Genomic DNA, 20,361 nt, shown 5'->3' with positions numbered 1-20,361 from the left:
ATTAAATTGGATGCATTTGATTGAACGATTCGGCTATTGGGGATGCATGGTTTTTACCTGCTACTCTGCTGGCACTAAGGAGAATGGCATAAAGTTGCCATCACTATGAATTTTGCAGACGTCTCTGTTCCAAAGGATGGTTCACCACTCATTCAGCATCCTTCTTAAAATATACTGCTGGATCCTTTGTGACAGTCCACGAGAAGGTAATGAATCTCTTTTGCACCCTGCCTTCCTAGCAACTGGTATCCAGGTCTAATATTCAGAAAGTTCCATACAGCCATTATGACTAATAGTTACAGGTCAACTTATCCTCCATGACCCCATCTAATCTTGTCCCGTGGTCACATCTTATACCATCAGGATTCCATAAATGAATAAGGTAGGGCAATTACAATACCTATCAATCACCCATTGTGCATCATGAAGTCACTTAAGAAGGGTTATATATGGGATGGTGGTGAATGAATACTCTAATAAGATACTGGTAAAGGGAGAATTTAGTGGGAATACACTTGGGAGTTTTTTTGCCTCTGGAAAATTCTGGATGGACTGGCTCGATAATGCTTTTTTTTTCTGTTTGCTGTTAATTAATATTTTTCAAATGTAAAAAAACATTTAATCATATGTAAATGTGTTGGAATTTCTTAATGCTGCTAGTATTTGGATTAATATCAAATGACAATCCCTTTTGCAGCATTGAATTCTAAAATGGTTCAACTATTAGCCTTGAGATTCATTTGGCCCAGGTTTTTAAAAAAAAAAACAGAAATAGGTAAACAAACTCTATTGGCCTTGAAACTCATTCTTTCCTGTTTGCCTTTAAATAAATGCTGTTTGCATTGGGGCTCATTCAAACAAACATTAGTTTAATTTGGGAAAACAAAATACAACTTGTTTCCTATTTTTAGTAAATAAATGAATGTGTTACTAGTCTTCAAACTTGAAATTCTTTTTTCTTAAAAAAAAAAAGAGATTTGCAAATGCATTAAAATGTTTTTACTGTCACCTTGAGACCCAATATTGGTTCCTCTCTGCTTTTGCTAAATAAATGCCATTCGCCCTGAGAGCCCCACAGGGGATTTTATTTTGAACACAGCTGGGATTTCTGATTTTTCTTTAAGAAACATGAGAAAATCCAGTTGCCTTTAAAATAAAAGCCCCTTTGGGACAACCATGCCGTCTGGGTGAAGGAGAACCTCCATAGACATTAGTCCAGTGTTTCTCAACGTTGGCAACTTGAAGATGTCCGGACTTCAACTCCCAGAATTCCCCAGCCAGCATTCGCTGGCTGGGGAATTCTGGGAGTTGAAGTCCAGGCATCTTCAAGTTGCCAACGTTGAGAAACACTGCATTAGTCTCATTCTTTCTTTTGATTTTGAGGCACCCCCTCCTCCAAATAGCGACTGAAGAGAAGAGCCATGTCGGGGTCCTCTGGGGGCACCGCAGGCATTTCGGGGTGCGGGAAAATGACCCTCCTTTGCAGGGAATGCAAATAACTGCAGAGCGGCCTTGAAACCGTCGTCCACAGGTCTCTCTAACGTTCGTAAGTCTAGGGTCGCGCTCGCCACCCCCGCCGGAAGTGGCCCCGCTCTCGCCGGATGTTTGCCTGTCTCGGCTTCCGTAGGCCGCCGCGGTTCTCCTTCCGCCTCGTCGGCGCTGACTGGCCGGACGGGGCCGAGAATGGCGGCGGAGCGGCTGAGCTGGTGGGAGCGCCCCGAGCGGCCCTTGGCGCCTCTCAGCGAGCGGCAGCGGGACTCGGTGCTGGAATTGCGCGGGGCCTCGCCGGGGCTGCCCCTCCCGCCCGAGGTAGGCCGTTCCGTTCGCCCCCCCCCCCCCGCCCCAGATCCCGCCTGGTTCCCCTGGGCGCTTCTCCGGGGTGAAAAGTTGCCTCGGCTTCCGCTTCGCCTAGATCCCGCGGGAGGGCGTAGAAGTGCTGGGCAGGAGGAAAGGAGGCCACGCGGAAGCCCCTGGAAGGAGGGGGCTGTTGGCAGCGAAGCCCTGGGGGTGCCAGTGGGAGGAGTTGGGGAAGGGGCCCTTTTAGGGTGCCCCCCCCCGGCTCCCCTCGCCCCTTTTTGCAAACTAGCACTAGCAATAGCAGTTAGACTTATATACCACTTCATAGGGCTTTCAGCCCTCTCTAAGCGGTTTACAGAGTCAGCATATCGCCCCCAACAACAATCCGGGTCCTCATTTTACCCACCTCGGAAGGATGGAAGGCTGAGTCAACCCTGAGCCGGTGAGATTTGAACCGCCGAACTGCTGATCTAGCAGTAGCCTGCAGTGCTGCATTTAACCACTGCGCCACCTTGGCTCTAACCGGAGCTTGGTGGTTTTCCTGCAGACTTCTCATTACCCAGCTAGGTAACACCATCAAACAATGAGCTCATCCAACGTCAGCATCTCTCTCACTTCCGCCCGTGTCCTGCGGGGAAATTCCCTGGAGAAAGCAATTGTGTTTGGAGGAATTAGCGGTAAAAGGAAACCAGGCCTCCAAAAAAGACGTGTTGTCCTGCCATTGGGTTCTCAGCTTGTTTCACGGTTCCAACACTCCCCATTTATCCGGGCTTGTGACCGTCTATGGTTTCTCATAGGCTGGGTTTAAATATTTGGGGTCGATCATCGACAGCCAACGTGTAGTGGCTGCAAATGACATCAAAAGCCGCATTGGCAATGCTACAGCCGCATTCGCCTCTTCAAGGAAGTGCCTGTGGAGCCAAAATGACGTGACGATTGCGACCAAGATGAGGATATTTAATGCTTCCATCCGCACAATCTTACTGTACAGCTCGGAATCGTGGACTTTACTTAAAAGCGACCTGAACCTATTAGAACGATTCCAGCTAAGATGCCTGCGCAACATTCTGCACATAACTCTACGGGACCGGTGGAAAAACGAAACGGTATTGCAGCTGTGTAAAAACCAAACCACAATCGAACTTTACCTAAGAAGACAACGACTTAGATGGTTTGGACACGTATGCCGTATGGACAATAGCCGATTACCTTACCGATCGATTAACTCGCTGCGACCGGATGGGTGGAAAATCGCACGAAATGCCCCAAAGAAAACATGGATATCCCAAGTGGCTCACGATCTTCAGCCACTCCATTTCTCGATAACCGATGCCCAACAAGCCGCCCTAAATCGGAATCAATGGCGTGCTGTAATCCGTGACGTCCTGCCCCTGGCCTTCACAATGCAACGGTCACTGCCTTATGGACGTTGACATTTACGAAGATTAAGTCCAAGTAAGTCCAAAAAAGACGGCTGGACACCCTCAAAGCTGACCCCAGCCAGAGCATAAAAGAACTCAAAAGAAGCAGCGCAAGATCAGAAGATGAATCGCCAAGAGTCGGACACAACTGAATGGATAACATCGTCTTCATCACCATCACCACCACCACCATCATCATCATCATCGTTCTAGAGGGGAGTGGGGTTTGCTCTAGCAAAGCATCTCAGCCCTGATGAGGCCCCCTAGTTGGGTCAAGAAATGTCTGCAAGAAAACCACCAGGCTCAGAGAGCCCCCCCCAGATGTCTCATTTCAACCCTGAGCTACAAAGATTCCCCTTTATTGGGTTGTAACCCTGATTCGTTGTATTGTTTACACAATATGATTAGACATTATTTAAACAGCTTGGCTTTTTTAGCATGACCTGAATGTTAATTGCAGTTTGATATTACAGTTTGGCTCTTAGACCTTGTGATTCTTATTGCTACTCAAGGATTGTGGTGTGTTTATCAGGGTCTGATTCTCCCTTGGTATGTGTATATATTGTATGTATACGTGTAGTATTTAAAGACTTCAATATTTTATCACTTAGCAACCAGACATGAATTACTTGTACAATACTGTCAATGCCAGGAAGCTTATGGGCTTTGCAGGATGGGAACTGAATTTTTTTCTTTCTTTTAACAGCTACCCATAGAAGATTTAAATAGCCTTGTCCAGCCATCATTAACAGTCACACTGACAGCCACAGTGCCAGAGTCTACAGAGAACATTCTTTTGAAAGGATTCTCTTCTTTTGGTATGGAAAATGAAAGAATTGAAACGGCGCAGCAGGTAAAAAAGAAACAAAGACCCAGCAAGAGCTCTCTCTGATTCTGGCATAAGACAAAAAAAAACCCAGACTTGAATAGTTGTGCAGAGATTCAGTTGCAAAGGAAAATATGACTTCGATCACACAGGAAGGATTTGTGTCTTTCTTTGACTGGCCAGAACCAGGAAAAGGTGCCTTTGATTCAAGGAGGTTTGGATGCTGCAGCAACGAGCAAATTATCTTTCCCTTTTTAGATTAATATCCCCTGCACAGCTCTATTTACTAATTTGGCCATTAGCTTTCCACTTCCAGTTGGGACTGAAATAAGCTGTTCTTGGATAGCTGGTGCATTTGTCTCTTTTCTGCGGTTGGGTCATTTTGAGGAGTCAGGCGATCTGCTTTGCCCCCAGAACTCCAGGGTAGGCTTTCAACTCACGTTGATGGAGTAAATTTCGTGCCCTTTGGCTTGGGGAGAAATGGGAGGAAAAAATGAATGATGGGATTTGTGAGGGAAGGATTGACAAGTTTTATGCAAGCAGCAGTAATAATAACAGTAATAGTAGCCGAGAGCCAGTTTGGTGAAGCGATTAAGGCACCTGGCTACAAACTGGGAGATTCTGAGTTCCAGTCCTGCTTTGGCCACACAGCCAGCTAGTGGTCTTGGGTTAGTCACTGCCCGTCAACCTCTGGAAGGAGGCAACGCCAAACTGCTTGTGGGAAACCTTGCCAAGAAAAATGCAGACCTTATCCAAGAAGTGGATACAATTGAGTGGGAGGGAAACACTGCAGCTCCCTTCCGATTTTGATTGACATTTGATAAATCCTTTCCTAAAATATTTCTTCAACATTTTTAGGAGAATAGCAAACAATAAAGAGAACAAAATTGTCTGCTTCTTCTGAGTTAAGGGTGGTTTTTAAGAGCTTTGTTCTTTCATTGGTCTAGTTCTTCTCGTGGTTTGATCAACTTCATACACAGATGGATCAAGATGAGGAGACCAAATACCAGTATGTATGTGTGTGTGTGTTCCCTTAATTGTAATGTGAATATGTGCAGTATCCATCAATTATGACTAAAGCAGCTGATAAAAGCTTTAATTCCTCCAATATCTTGAACACTTAGCATCGTTTCTTCCTTTGTTTCATGTATTCAACAAGATATTTGGAATCTTAAAGTCGTTTTGTATATTCTGTTCTTTCTCCGGTTTACATAGAGCTATTTTCTCTTGATTTTCCAATGAACTTGTTTCTCTTTTTTATCATCTCCCTCACCATGTGTCCTAGTTTCCCAAATGAACCATGGTATACAAAGAATTACCATACGTTATACTGCCCGCAGTCGTTATACAACAGGCAGTCCAAAATTTCTGCATTAACGATAGCAGTTAGACTTATATACCGCTTCCTAGGGCTTTCAGCCCTCTCTAAGCGGTTTACAGAGAGTCAGCATATTGCCCCCACAATCTGGGTCCTCATTTCACCCACCTCGGAAGGATGGAAGGCTGAATCAACCTTGAGATTAGAACCACTGAACTGCAGATAGCAGTCAGCTGAAGTGGCCTGCAGTACTGCACCCTAACCACTGCGCCACCTCAGCTCTTGATATTGTTGTATCAATTCTCCCATGGCTACTACAAACACTTAAAGGCACTGTGGTTTGTGTGTTTCTCCAAGGCTGGCCAGGGCAGCTTATTCTGGATTCGAAGAGCAGTGTGATGCCATACTGAATGATGTGAATTGTGCTCTCCAGCACCTTAAGTCACTGCAGGAACAATACCTCTTTGTCTCAACCAAAACAGGAACTCTGCACGAAGCCTGCGAGCAGCTGCTAAAAGAGCAGGTAACATCAGGGTTGAACGGCAGAAGATAAAGTTAGACTTCTCTTGTCCCAAGGCCACAAGTGAAGGAACTGGCGTTTCGGAGGAGTCTAGCGTCACATTCCTTAGACCAGGTATTTTTAATAAACTGTTAGACAGATAAATCATCTACCACCGTGAACAAATGCCTCACAAGTAAGAAGAATTGTTAGGACAGTTGCCTTATCTTTTTAACCTGTATCTTTTATATATCATTTAGATTTAGATATAGTTATATACAAGTTAGGCAGCAAACATGCCTAATATCCCTGCCTCCTCTTTCCCCCACAATAACAACCGTGTGAGGGGGATTGGTCTGAGTGGGAGGGACTGGCCCAAAGACATCCATGCTTTCACGCCGAAGGGAAGCCTGGGCCTCTCCATCTCCTGGTTTCTAGGCCAGCCCTGGGATGCTGGCACCGGACTGGGTCTCATTCTAGTGCAACTCGCTACCTGGATCTTAATTAGGAATTAAGAAATAATTGAATCCCTTAGTCCATTACAATAGTGTTGTTCTCTTCTGCGTAACGCTGTCATACCAAGTTTGTATCCAAGTGAAATGTTAGGAACTATACTGAAATGTTAATATAAATTTAATAATCTATAAATCTCTTCTTTTTAGGAGGCGATTCCACGTTGTGTGTGATAGCATGCTTTTAATTACCTGCTAGTAAATATTTCATTTCTTTTTAAATAGTCGGAGCTCGTGGACATGGCAGAAAATGTCCATCAGAAACTGTCCTACTTCATTGAACTGGAAAATATTAATACAGTAGGTACAGCTGCTTAGCCTCTTTTATCATTTCTTTAAAAACAAAAACCCAGTCTCTGCGTTTGAAGTTCTTTCTAAAAGTGTATGAAGATTAATAACTATTTAATAATTAGTGTTTTACAGTTGAAATCTAGTAAACAGAAATACACACAGAACTCATTAAAACTTTGTTTCAAGTAAACATGGGTAAGATTTTGCTCTGTGGAGGGTTTTAATTCCCTCTTTTAAGACAACGAAAGAGGAAAAGCCTAAGAGGCATTAAAATGGAAAGGCAAGACAATGGAGGGTGGAAGGGGGAGCATGTGCCAGTTGTCTCATTGAAGGAGGAGCCCTTCAGGGTCCCTCTGGTGCTGAATGGGGCTCCAGTAGTTGCAGCAGCCTTTGCAGGGTCCCTGGGGTCGCCATTGGGGCACTTGGCGGATGGCCCAGAGTTACAGCGGCCTTTGGGCCCTTCAGGGCGTCTGACAGCTCAGTGGGGGAAACCGGCGGGAAACGGCAAATGGCAATCCATCAGCTGGGACGCCACTACCACGTAGGACTTGTCTGAGGATGGCGACTGGGACTGCCGCCGTAAGTCGCAGCTGCGCGATGCTGCGTTTTAGGGCAGTGGGAATTTCACCTACATCCCCAGATTCCTCCAGAGTCCCTCTGTTTCAATCACAGCATCTTTGCCTTCTCCGCCTAGAGCAGGGGTCTTGGCAACTTTAAGGCCGGAGGACTTCAACTCCCAGAATTCCCCAGCCAGCTGAGACCCCTGTCCTAGAGATACCAGCTGGCATTCTTTCCAAGCCCCCTAAGGACTGTGGATTGTGCTTCCTAATTCTTTTATGTTGATGAGAGGTGGGAAAGTGTGATTAAAAATTGTCATTCTAAAGAGAATACTGAATGTATTTAAAAATGGTACTAGATAATGAGACAATGTTAAAAAAGTATTATTTTTTAAACGTTAAAAAAGCATGTTGCGTAATAATGGTATTAAATCAAGATTTCTTTGGTTGTGCATTTTCATTGACCTCTTTGTTTTGCCTCCAATAAGAAACTGAATTCACCTACGCTGTCTGTCAGTAGTGAAAGTTTCATCCCGATGCTGAACAAGCTGGATGACTGCATAGCCTACGTTTCCTCCCATGTAAGTATTGCTCCTGTCCTTCACACTCCTTTAGAGGACAGAACTGGCGGCTTCAGGGCGCTCGCTCCATCTTTTTCAATTTTTGTTTATTTTTGCACTGACTTTGTGCGGAGAGTCACCTAGAGAGTGAGATGGGCACTGTATAAATTTGATTTAAAAATATTTCATTAATTTCTGCCTGGAGGATAGCGCAATATAATGTGTTCTTTACGGGCCAAAGAATATGTTCTTTTACTTTTTTTCAGTGGTTAAGTCAGGGGGTATCTAACCGTGGCAACTTTAAGACCCGTCTACTTCAACTCCTAGAATGCCCCATCCGTCCATCCATCCCCATGCAGGCTGGGGAATTCTGGGAGTTGAAGTACACGGGTCTTAAAGTTGCCACGGTTAGATTCTCCCCTGACGTGTCTAGGGCGAATAGGGCGTTTTTGCTTGCTTTTAATTTGGTTCAGAGGGAACTTTGACTGCCCAGAACGTTTCTGCACATTCAGTTTGAAGCATGCAATCCATCATTCCCTTATTCATCATTTAACTTTTCCATTTGTCGCTCTTGTTTAACACCCTTTCCTCTTTTTCCAGCCAAATTTTAGGGACTACGCTGTATATTTGGCAAAGTGCAACCAGTGTCTTTCTAGAGCGGTGCATCTTATGAAAACATACACGGTGAACACCCTGCAGGGCCTCACAAATCAGTTGATGAAAAGGGTAGGCTCACAACCCATGTACATTCATGTTTAACAACTCACGTTAAATTCCTCTTCAAAGAGAATTGTCTGCAAAAATATCCTCAACAACGTCTTCTTGGTGATGTAAGGATGGGCAGCTTTTTTGGCCAAATAGTGCATTTTCTGTGGGATGAAATAAATACCCACCGTTGGTGTTCTCTGTTCAACCAGGACCCCTTTCCATTCACATCCGGGGCAAAGAGAGAGCAACAGCACTTAGATTTGTTTACCGCTTCACAGTGTTTGACAGCCCTCTCTAAGCGGCTGACAGAATCCGCCTGTTGCCTTCAATCATCCGGAAGGAAAATTGGATTCAGAAAAGCCCAAAATAGATGAAACACTTTTTCACAGAATTGTGTATCCCTAGTTTGATCCTGGCCGGCTTAAGGTCGACTCGGCCTTCCGTCCCGAGGGCGAAAAAATGAGGACCCAGATTGTTGGGGGCAAGAGGCTGAGACTGAACTGCTCAGGGGGGGAAAGCGGCATAGGAGCGTTAAGGGCTGTTGCTAGGGAAGCCTCGCATCTATAGCCGGTTTTTGCCTTCAGCCGTTCACTGCGCGTTGCTGCTTTGCTGTGCTAATAGTTTGTCTTTCCAGGTATTGATTCTTCAGCAGAGGCTTCTGTTCTAGAACTAGGGATGGCTTTCGGTTTCTCCTCAGCTTGTGCTTGTGGTCCCCTTCAGAGCCCGTCCCTCGGGGCCCCTGAGGAGCATGGCTCCCTCCCTTCAGGGGAGGCTTCTCAGGGACTGGAGAGCATTATCAGTCTCCATCTGGCATCTCAAGGTTGGGCTTCGAAGGAGCAAGAGGGGCCTTAGGCCGCCACCTCACATTTTGGGAAGAAGCTGTAGGCCTTCAGGTGGGTTGCTGGGGAATTGCTTGTGAGCTGCCTGGGGTCTCCACGGAGTAATAGGAACTCGTTCCTGCCCCCTCCTGCCCCCCCCAAAAGCAATAATTGCCCTCCAGAGTAATTTTCTACAATTGAAAGATTCAGGCTGAAGAATATATATCTTACACGGGAAAATATATTTATAATAGATAGATAGATAGATAGATAGATAGATAGATAGATAGATAGATAGATAGATAGATAGATAGATATTTGTTTTCGTAGATTTTCACGGGTGTAGATATGCTGGTCTTGTTGTATTTGGGTCTTTTCCCGTATATAATATAATATTATATATATATATATATATATATATATATATATATATATATATATATATATATATATATATATATATATTGTGGAAATGTTCTCTTTCTCCCCCCCCCTCCCCCCGTTGTGCAATAATGCAGCCAACTTTCTGTTTCTTTTAGGATCCTTTGATGGCTCCAAATTCAGACAACGCCTTTACTTTGTTCTATCTGAAGTTCAGAGCTGCTGCGCCCAAAGTCAGGGTAAGTCGAACAGTGGGGGGTCACTGTCAGAAGGAACACAACATTGTTATGGAAGGCTATTTACTTTAAACTCAAAGAAAACTTACTTGCCTCGACGCCTCCTGGGATACACTCAAGGTGGACAAATGTCCACCGTTCTACATGGGGCTGCCCTTGAAGAGTGTTCGAAGACTGCAGCTGGTCCAGAACACAGCTGCGCGAGCGATCGTGGGTGCACCCAGGTACACCCACGTCACACCTATCCTCCGCAAGCTGCACTGGCTACCCATTAGTCTCCGGACTCGCTTCAAGGTGCTAGTCGTTACCTATAAAGCCCTACATGGCATTGGACCTGGGTACCTGAGAGACCGCCTCCTGCCGATAACCTCCCATAGACCGATCAGATCACACAGACTAGGCCTTCTCCGGATCCCATCTGCCAGCCAATGTCGTCTGGTGACTCCCCGGGGGAGGGCCTTCTCTGTCGCAGCTCCAGCCCTCTGGAACGAGCTCCCCGTGGAGATCCGGACCCTTACTACCCTCCTGGCCTTCCGCAAAGCCGTTAAGTCCTGGCTGCTCCAGCAGGCCGGGGGGCTCTCGAAATATCCAGCCCCTTGGAAATTGTGAATGTTGTATATTTTAATATGTTGTTTTGTGTATTATCCCCCTCCCTTGTTTTATGGTAAGCCGCCCGGAGTCCTTCAGGAGTGGGCAGCATACAAAATCAATAAAAACTAAACTAAAACTATTCAGTCCTGACATCCAGGTTCTGAAGCTGGGTCTCTGGGTGCTAAAATGCTTCTGTTGTAAAGGCTTTGGTGCTTATTAGAAAACTGCCGTGTAACGGAAGTGAAGCTCTGTCAGTTGCACCAGCAGGGAGTTTGTTTTGCATGTTCGTAGTTGACATCCAATACGTCCTTCCCACGTATACTTGAATCAAACTTGTGTTGCATTAGCTTCCCTTCGCTGTCTCTCAGTCTCTGGAATTAGCTGCTTTACCTGATCGTATGTGGATTTTCGATTTTCGATTTTATATTCTTTCATTCCTGGGTCACGAAATTATACCTAACCCTTCACCTATGAAAACACTGGGAGGTTTGAATTAATAGGATTGCCGAGAAAAAACATTTACTCTAGAAAGACAAAAAGGTGAGATTTTTCACATGGGAAATTCCTAGCTATTTCTTCAGAAAAGAGCCTCTCTCGGAGCGCAGAGAGGATTCTGGATAACTGAACGGGATCGAAAGAAAACAGTTCACTTGAGGGGTCATTTACCTTTTTTTTTTTCCTCCTTGTTTCCCTAGACACTTTTTGAACAAATCGAGCAGCGATCTGAGAAAATGCCAGAGTAAGTAGACCTATTAGCATTTTATATTAAAATAAATGCAAAATACTGTTCGGTGGCTTGAGGCCTGAGAAGGAGCCGTCTGATCCTCGTTCTCTCCTTGAGCACAGCAGGCCTGGTTGGGGAGACCCACCTCTGGCCCCAGGGAGGCGGCCCCTGGTTCTCCTTGGGCCGAGAGGGCCTCCTTTGGCTCCACCAGTTCAAATCACTACTCTACGGCCTTGCAAGCAACTGACGTAAGATGAGGACAAATAAATATATGGTGAATTTTTAAGTCAATGACAAGCATGCAAGAGGCCACCTTGAGAGGAAGTTTGGGAATCAGCCTGCTTCTGTGCCCTCGGAATCCTCCGTGAATATCCCCTGTAATATCCCCTTCTCTTCTCTCTTTTAGTTTCTGATCTCTGTTCACATTTCTGTGGTTTTGTTTTTGAACCGTATGGAGTACTAGGGATCCTTTTAAGCCCAGGATAATTTCAATCCGTTGTAATTCCCACCTCCTGTCCTGGAAGCCATAGAAAGAGCATGACACACCAAAGATGCTTCCAAAGGTTGCTGGATTTTGCCTAAGCAGCACTGGGCCACTTCCTTTTCTTTTAAAAAATACTTTTTATTAAACAGTTTTACATTGCTAGAAGCCAGCGCAGACTGCAATCAGAACAAAAAAGAATAGGAAAGAAGAAATACAAAGTGCAAAAAGGAAAAGAGAAAAAGAAAAGGAAGAGAAGTGGGGGGGGGAAGGAATAGAGAAGCGACTCTTAATCTTCCTTGCAACAAGTAGAGGCAGATTAATGGTTCCTGATCCCCTATGAGATTACATGCATCGTTCTGATAATGCTCTCCCTCCCCTCCCATCCATTTTCCAATCCAAAACTCTCATTTCTGTCCTAACGTTGGCAAAAAATCCATAAAGGCTTCTAGAATGTTATAAAACTATTCCATATTTTAGCTATGATCAACAAAGCCAACGTTACATTCCTTTCTTTTGCTTCTAACAATGGAATGGAATGGCTTCGGTCACATCTTCCTGGTTTGCTACATAATTCTAGTCATGTGAATGACTGCAGGCCCCAAAATGCCATTCACTTTTTACTGCTCATTCTTATCAGAGAAGAGGCATATAAAATGTAAGGAGTTTACTACCTCTAAAATTTATTTTCTCTCTGAAATGTATTATTTCTTTCTCCCCCCCCCCCTCCTTTGTCTAGATACCGGCAACTATTAAATGAAATCCACCACTGTTACCTCAATCAGAGAGAACACTTGTTGGGGCCTAGTATTACTAGCACTGTCACAGAATTAACTAACCGAAACAACAGAGATCATTGTGCTCTGGTAAAATCATATTTTCTTTACTGTTTTATCTCTCTCTGTTTGCGTTTTCATTTTAAATGAAATGTTGGCTCCTTTTGAATTTAGTAGAAAAATACTTTGTTCATATAAATAGGTGGTTTTTTTTAGCTTTCAGTGAAATGTATTTTTTCTCTCTCAGTTTTATCACGCAGCAAGCCTATTTTTTCTCAACAATTCCAAAAGAGATCAAAATTGCCTGGGGAGCTTTGATTTTATTTGGCCAATTTGCATATAGGCAGACACCTTTTTAATTTGCTGTGGTTTGAAAGATCCTAGAGAGAGATAGAATTATTGTCCTAATGTTGGTTAAAACCTGAGTGGCATGTGTTGAGTAACTGCGTTTCCCAATTTGAGTTGCAATAGTGATTTATATCTTGACGGAAACTGCAAGCAACGTTTTTTTTCAAAGTGTTGGGTGACAATCCAGGCCATACATTTAAGGCTTGGAGAGTAGAAACAGGGAAGTCAGGGCTGAGCCAGCAATGTGACTTTAGCCCTGCCCTGCCCTGATAACTCAGGGATCTGCAGTGAACTATTCCTCCCTGCCAAGTCAGGAATTAGGGGAAGCGGTTCAGGGGCCATAACCAATATGTCTTAACCTAACCGCGCATCTATTTATGACTGACTTCAGGTGCGAAGTGGCTGTGCCTTCATGGTCCATGTTTGCCAAGATGAACATCAGCTCTTTGACGAGTTCTTCACAAAACCAACACCCAAATTGGAGTAGGTGACGCTTGTAATATGTTCTTTTATCGTACAAAATCCTACCAGCAGCACGGGGAGAAATGACCTATTTTATTCATCCCCTTTTAGCTGGATACCTTGGGTTTCATTTCTGGGTGGCCATTGATGAACACTTCTGATCTTTTGGTGTGTTGTTCTTCTCTTTTCCAGTGAGCTGTTGGAAAAGCTGTGCGTGTCTTTATATGACGTCTTCAGGCCACTCATCATCCACGTCATTCATTTGGAAACTTTGTCTGAGCTCTGCGGGATCCTTAAAAATGAAATGTTAGAAGACCACGTGCAAAACAATGGTAAGTGCAACAAATAAGAATCAAACAATCAAAATAAGAGCATACATTTTAAACATGACTGGATAGTGTGTACACAGATAGTCCTTGACTTGTGGCTGATCACGTAGCAACCTTTCACAGTTACAATAGAAAACACACACACACACACACACATACACCCAAACTCCTTACAACCCAGTTTCAAAATTAAACCCCTGCAGTTATTCACCCTGCCATAACTGGCTGCAAGGACGTCGTATCACCCTCACACAAGCGCCACCAATCTTGTAGTAACTAACATTATTAGGTAAATGCATACAAATAAAATTGTTCTGGTTTTATTCCTGTAAGTCTTTCCATTCTCTGCAAAGGCAGTTCTGCAGTTATTCCCCAATTGGGAAATGAAACAGAATGGCAAGTAAAGAACGTTTACAATAAGAGATCATCCCTAACTTGAGTTCAGGAACCTTTAGGATAATACCGTTTTCATCTGGATGGAATCAGTGCACTGTTTCTCAGCCTTGGCAACTTGGAGGACCTGTGGACTTCAGCTCCCAGAATTCCCCAGCCAGCATGAATTCCATGGCTGGCTGGAGAATTCTGGGTCCTCAAGTTGCCAAGGCCGAGAAAGTCCCAGCCTAGTGTGTTTTTGATGATAACTAGGAGAAAGTTGAAGAAAAGTGAGAACTTTTAATTCCCCCCCCCCCAGTGAAACACCTGGGCGCTTTTGCTGCTGGAGTGAAGCAGATGTTGGAGGATGTTCAAGAGCGTCTGGTTTACAGGACGCACATCTACATTCAGACGGATATTATGGGCTATAAGCCTGCCCCCGGGGACCTGGCCTATCCTGCCAAGTTGGAGATGATGGAGGTAAGGTGGGGGGGGGGGGGTTGGCAGAGGAAGAGAAGGTGCCATATCGACAAAAGGATGCTGAGCCTGGTGAAGGCAGTTGGTACCTTCGTGCTTTCAAAGTGACATGATAAAGAGGCCTCAAACATTGCCATGCTGTCCCTGGGCTTGGGGCATCGGACTAGGTTGAGAAGCTCATGAGGAAATGGCACAAAAGTTGTGTCCATGTGGACAGCTAAACCCATGTAAGCATAGAGATAGCCCTCGACTTAGAATTGACCCGGCTGTTTCAGTCGTAGGTCGTTAAGCAAAATGCCCAGCCTGGATTGATGGCTTTCTTGTACGCCAATATTGACGGAAATTGAACAACGGTGATATTCTCTAAATAAGATTCAGTATAATTTAGTCACACCAGGCGTTATTTTTGCGGAAAGATCTTTTAACTCCAGAGAGTCGCTCCGTACTGAGTGAGATCAGCCTAGAGGACAGAGAGAAAGAGCTGGGTTAAGATCATTAGAATAAGGAATAAAATAAGCAAACGTCTTTTATGGGCTCCTTCACAAAATGGGTTTTTTCCTGGCAGCAAATTGCCCAGAGCTTAAAAGAGGAAGAGAGGAAGTGGCCTGCAGAGGCTTCCTTGCCGGCTGCAAAGCAGGAAGATCCAGACAGCTGCAGCGAGGTAAAACTTGGTACGTATGTGCAGTTGTGCAAAGTTGCGTCCTTGAAAAAGGTCTGCTGCTAATAATTGCGTTTGGACCCCCGATTCTCCGTGTCTAGAAAGCCCAGGAGGGAAACACACACAAACCGCTTCATTGGCTGTAGGGGCCAGTCTCAAGTTTCGCTTTGAAGGATTGGAGCAGTTGTTGCTTTCGGCTGCTGTTTTCTGGGCCTCGTTTGGCTTAAAGCAGTGTTTCTCAACCTTGGCGACTTTAAGTCCTGTGGACTTCAACTCCCAGAACCCCCCAGCCAGCACAGCTGGCTGGGGGATTCTGGGAGTTGAAGTCCACAGGACTTAAAGTCGCCAAGGTTGAGAAACACTGGCTTAAAGCATAACGGCCGATTCTTGCCTTGCCTCGAAAGAGCCTCAAAGTGCTTCAGTCCGAAGGCATTGAAGATGGTCTTGCGGGAAGAGGGGAAAAAAGGACAGGCGTAGATGTCATCCTAGGGGGAGGAACGGAGATGATCCCTAGCTATCTACCGGTAAGCCCTAAATTCTGGAGCTTGGCACCTGGAGGTCGGCCGGCTGGGGGACTCCGAGAGTTGAAATCCACACAGGCTTGAGGAGCCCTGATCTAAGCCATCCCACCTCCTGCATTTGCAGATACGCTGGAGCCTTGCAGTCCTAGAGCCCATCACTCCGTGTCCCCTGCGGATCTCCATGGGATGTGGTACCCCACCGTCAGGAGGACCCTGGTCTGCCTCTCCAAGCTCTACAGGTGCATTGATGTAAGCAGTTAACACTTTTTATTTATTATTATTATTATATGCGGAGGGACGTAAATCTTTTATTAAGGTGTCCTGTTGTTTGAGATGTATTGCCGGGTAAATAAATGGCACTTGACCAGGTAAAGTGAGGGTGCAGCCGTATCACCTGGGTCCCTTCTGAAAGGCTGCCTTTCTCCCCTTCTGCAGGGAACCATCTTCCAAGGGTTGTCGCAGGAGGCTCTGTCGGCCTGTGTACAGTCCTTGTTGGTGGCTGCAGATTCCATTGCTAAAAGCAAGGTCAGGTATAAGCACTCCTCAGAAGTGGGGGGGGGGAGGAGGAGGGATTGGCAGCTGGATTCAAGTGGGGGGGGGGGCAGAAGGGTTTGCAGGTTGCCTCCCGTCCCTCTGGGTGTCCTCAAAGCTGCTCCTGGTTTCTCTTTTATCAGTTCCAGGTCAGTGCTCTGTGTCCGCCTGCCTTGACATCTGATGTTGTTGTTGTAATTTAGACTCAAATCGACGGACAGCTTTTTCTAATAAAGCACCTGCTGATTCTCCGTGAGCAAATTGCCCCCTTCCACACTGAATTCACAATTAAGGAAATTTCGCTGGATCTGAAGAGGACCAGAGGTATTGGATTGGGTTGAAGGACTTCAAGGTGCCCCAAATGCAGCAGGGATGAGAAACCCTTCGGCCAAAGTTCTCCCTCCTGATCGACCGTTCAGCCCTCCTGGGAAACCAGGCAGGAAGCAGGACGGGATCAGCTAAATTCACTTTATTATAAGGCTGCGTTGACAGAATCTTGCAAGGCTGAAAGTACAGGCTGCCTGCCCTCCGTTGTCCATATTGCATGTGTTTGGCCAGAAATTGGAATGGGTAGATAGTGAATTGTACACTGTATGGTTTAAGTACAAAATGCATTTGAGTGAAAACTTACCCATAGGCTGATTGTCTCTGGAGGTTCTCAGTCATCCAGGCCATGATTGTCCCAAAGGTGCTTTACTGCCGTTCCAAGGCGGCTCCACAAACATCCTGCAGAAAGCACAGCTCCACAACACGGATCCTTTCAGAAGTTCCAAGGAGGCTCCACACCCATTTGCCCCACTCAGGTGACCCCGAGGACACGGGGAACCCTCCAAGCGGCCTCAACGACCCTCTCAAAGGATGCAAAGGACCAGCTCCCTGCAAGGAATATCAATCCTTCCCTTCCCCACCATCCAGTCAGAGCTGAAGAAGCTTCTTGGATGAGAAGGGAAACGTCTTGAAAGAAAAAACAAGAAAGTCCAGTTGCCTCCTGAAAAAAGCACCTTTGGGATTGTCAACAGGCTGGAGATCACTAAAACATCAAAATTTCATACTGCAATGCATAGAAAGCCTATGCACGATTTCTATGTGACCTTCTAAATTGACACGAGAATTCTTAGAAGTTCCATTCAATTTGAACTCATAAAACAAATATGCATAAATATTCCTTAAAACGGTGCTCTCTCCTCAGATGCTGCCTTTAAAATCCTGAACCCCATGACGGTCCCCCACTTCTTCAGACTAAATAGCCACAACGCCATCATCCAGTTCTTACTGGAGGTAAAAGAATGCTTCTTCCAAATGTCAGCCTGCCTGGGGGAATCCCTTTGGGGGCCTGGCCGTCTCTGAAGGCCCCTCTGCATCCCCCTTGCAGGGCACGCCGGAGATAAGAGAGCATTATATCGACTCGAAGAAGGACGTGGACCGGCACCTGAAGCTGGCTTGTGAGCAGTTCATTCAACAGCAGACGAAGCAGCTCGTTGAGCCCCTGCAGGAATTTCTGTCAAAGGTATTGAAGCCGGTTTGGCCTATTGAGATCTGAAATTCTGTTCTTTTCATTTTGCTTCCTGAGAGAGAGAGAGAATCTCTGTGTGAATGGGCAGATTCACTGCTGGATGCCCAGTTAAAGCTCTCCGGGGCTTACGAAAGGTTTTGAGCCGACTGAAAGGCTCTCCATGGGATGCTACATACCAGGGGTGGGTTTCTCGCCCTGTTCCAACCGGTTCGGTTGGAACGGGGCCAGCGGCGTCCTCGTGCACGCGCGCAGTGCATGCATGCGTACTAGAGCCTGTGCGATGCTCCAGCTGCTCCTGGAGGATCGCGCAGGCGCTGTATGCGTTCTGCGCATGCGTGGAAGCGCAGAACTCGTCAAAACCGGGTAAGAAACGCGGGCGGGCGGGTGGATCCTTCGGCGTTCCCAGAAGTTACTTACTTCCGGGTTCGCCGACCAACCGGTTCGCGGGGACCGCCACAAACCGCCTGAAACCCACCCCTGCTACATACCTACTGAATGCATATTTCTTCCTCTTCTCCATCCTTCAGGTTTCAGCCTTGACTGCAGTGGCTTCTCAGAGGGGTCCCAAGTACAATCTCTCGCAGCAGCCTTGGGCACAACCAGGTAGCTTTTTCCAGCTGTGGAAAACTCTGTGCTCTGCCAGGAGCTTTGTTGATTTCGAAGGCTTTTTAAGTAAAGTCAGTGGCAGGTTTTATTCCGTAGCTACAATCCAGGGGGTTGGGTTGCTCTCCAATTAGCTGTAATCTGTTTTTGATTTAATTATGTAAATCATTTAGCATTAATAGAAGAAATGGATTTTGTATTTTAAAGTGGAGCCTGTCCTTAAGAGGGATTGTCTGTTTTGAGAAGAACTTCTGTAGCCTGAGAGTCTTTCTGTCTTTTTTATTTACAGTGAAGATAAATGACTTGGTGTCATCAACCTACAGGAGAATAAAAACAAAGCTGCCATCAACCTTACAGAGCATGTCGCTTTATTTGTCCAACAAGGACACCGAGTTCATCCTCTTCAAGCCCGTGAGGGTAGGTCTTTGGGAGCATCAGACGTCACTTGTGCGTAACACGTTCGTCTTGAGAGCTAACATGCGCAGAATTCCTGCTTCGCGTTGTCCTGCTCGCCATCCTTATTCTGCTATAATTGTTACTTCTCAGCCTGGGCAATTTTCAGACAGCCTGGCTGGGGGATTCTGGGAGTTGAAATGCACCCACGTGAAAATTGCCACGGTTGGGAAACACTGGTGGCTGCCGTCTCTCTCCTGCTTCCTCCTTTTTCTCTCTGTAGATCTCAAGAGTCCAAATTGGCCCTTGGATCCCTGGGCCTGTATGAGAGAATTGAATGGTGTGACTTAAGTGCTTGCAAGATTGTGCGGAGGATTATCACACAACCTTGGAACTCAGTATTTCTGCGCATGTTGCTTTTAAGATAATGAAGTCACAAGTGTTTTTTTTTCTTTTCCATTAAGAACAATATCCAGCAAGTGTTTCAAAAGCTCCATGCCGTCTTAAAAGAAGAATTTAGTAATGAAGATCTCCAGATTATAGCTTGTCCATCAATGGAACAGGTTATCTAACAGTTTATTTTCTTGTCTTTTTTAAAAAAAGTTTTTAAATAGTTTTTTAAAAACTATTTGTCCTTTATTTTGGGAGTAAAATTTCAGGCACAAAAATTTATGGGGAGAACGTAGAAAGGATGGAGGGGGGACGGGGGTAGTGTGAATTCCTGAAGAAGAAGTGGCAAAGGGGCCTTCTAAATCTTCCAGAAAGTTATTTGTACTTCTAAAAAAAAACACCTTTGTCTTTCAGGTCAATCTCCTTTTGTCAGTAACAAAGTAGTCACCTGGTAGCCAAACCGCACAGCGCTGCTTCATGCCGTCCAGAGTGGTTGGAGTCGGAACCACCTGGCTGCCCTTCGAATGGCTTTTGCCTCTGTGCATCCAACCTCTCATCCCTCCAAGGAGGTGAAGAGCCACTGAGGCTGTTCTGCAAATTCAGAAGCATTCCTGAAGATCCATAAAAAGCGCCTCTCTCCCTGGCAGCAGCTGCCCTGATAGTAATATTGCCAGTAATGAGCACTATCACATAGTCCAGTGTTTTTCAACCTTGGCAACTTGAAGATGTCCGGACTTCAACTCCCCGAATTCCCCAGCCAGCTGGCTGGGGAATTCGGGGAGTTGAAGTCCGGACATCTTCAAGTTGCCAAGGTTGAAAAACACTGACATAGTCCATACATGTCAACAAACCATCAGACTTCGTAGGGTGTAAAAGTGGTCATGGTGAATTTATGGAAGATGCCATATCATCAGATGATTGTAAAGGTATAGCACGTAACGTAATCTACTTTGAGACATCGGTGGGTTTTTTCCACTCCAAAACCTTTATAGTGACGAATGCTAACATTGTCCTGTTTTTATTCCTTGCAAATAGGTTGCCTTGCCTTAAAAGTATGTCTGCAGGTTATGCAGAAAATACAGTGCAGTGGTGATAAATTCCTGTTTAATAGGTATTGACTGAACTAAAAATTAGTACGTGGAAAGATTTGGAGAATGGAGAATGTCGTTGGGAAGTGTAAAGCTGCAAGATCTAGTGCAAAACTAGAAGCAAACTCTCCTTATTTTCCCCCCATAATTAAATCTGTACTTGAATTAGAGCAGAGTGTT

At 45.4% G+C, this 20,361-nt stretch overlaps 1 protein-coding gene across 1 annotated transcript; it reads left to right on the top strand.

Moving 5' to 3' along the window:
• The first annotated feature begins 1,614 nt into the window (after positions 1 to 1,614).
• COG3 (component of oligomeric golgi complex 3) lies at positions 1,615 to 19,685 on the top strand. The gene is made up of 23 exons (XM_032226459.1): positions 1,615 to 1,809; positions 3,925 to 4,071; positions 4,992 to 5,053; positions 5,720 to 5,885; positions 6,599 to 6,673; positions 7,710 to 7,802; positions 8,382 to 8,507; positions 9,847 to 9,927; positions 11,211 to 11,254; positions 12,460 to 12,586; positions 13,236 to 13,327; positions 13,499 to 13,638; positions 14,327 to 14,487; positions 15,050 to 15,155; positions 15,788 to 15,912; positions 16,099 to 16,188; positions 16,398 to 16,518; positions 17,384 to 17,472; positions 17,567 to 17,701; positions 18,235 to 18,310; positions 18,600 to 18,727; positions 19,168 to 19,266; positions 19,508 to 19,685. Exons 1-23 carry the CDS (start codon positions 1,684 to 1,686, stop codon positions 19,535 to 19,537), a joined length of 2,439 nt encoding a protein of 812 aa, XP_032082350.1. The 5' UTR covers positions 1,615 to 1,683; the 3' UTR covers positions 19,538 to 19,685.
• Positions 19,686 to 20,361: the final 676 nt, after the last annotated feature.

The sequence above is a fragment of the Thamnophis elegans genome, chromosome 11, assembly GCF_009769535.1.
Source record: "Thamnophis elegans isolate rThaEle1 chromosome 11, rThaEle1.pri, whole genome shotgun sequence".
Classification (NCBI taxonomy): Eukaryota; Metazoa; Chordata; class Lepidosauria; order Squamata; family Colubridae; genus Thamnophis; species Thamnophis elegans.
This window is presented reverse-complemented; position numbering and strand designations above follow the sequence as displayed.

Excerpts from the sequence above, each read along its gene's own strand:
- COG3 (XM_032226459.1), top strand. The coding sequence starts at position 1,684 with ATGGCGGCGGAGCGGCTGAGCTGGTGGGAGCGCCCCGAGCGGCCCTTG. Across the intron at positions 15,913-16,098 it reads AGCTCTACAGGTGCATTGAT|GGAACCATCTTCCAAGGGTT; the intron begins GTAAGCAGTTAA and ends CCCCTTCTGCAG. Across the intron at positions 17,702-18,234 it reads TGCAGGAATTTCTGTCAAAG|GTTTCAGCCTTGACTGCAGT; the intron begins GTATTGAAGCCG and ends TCCATCCTTCAG.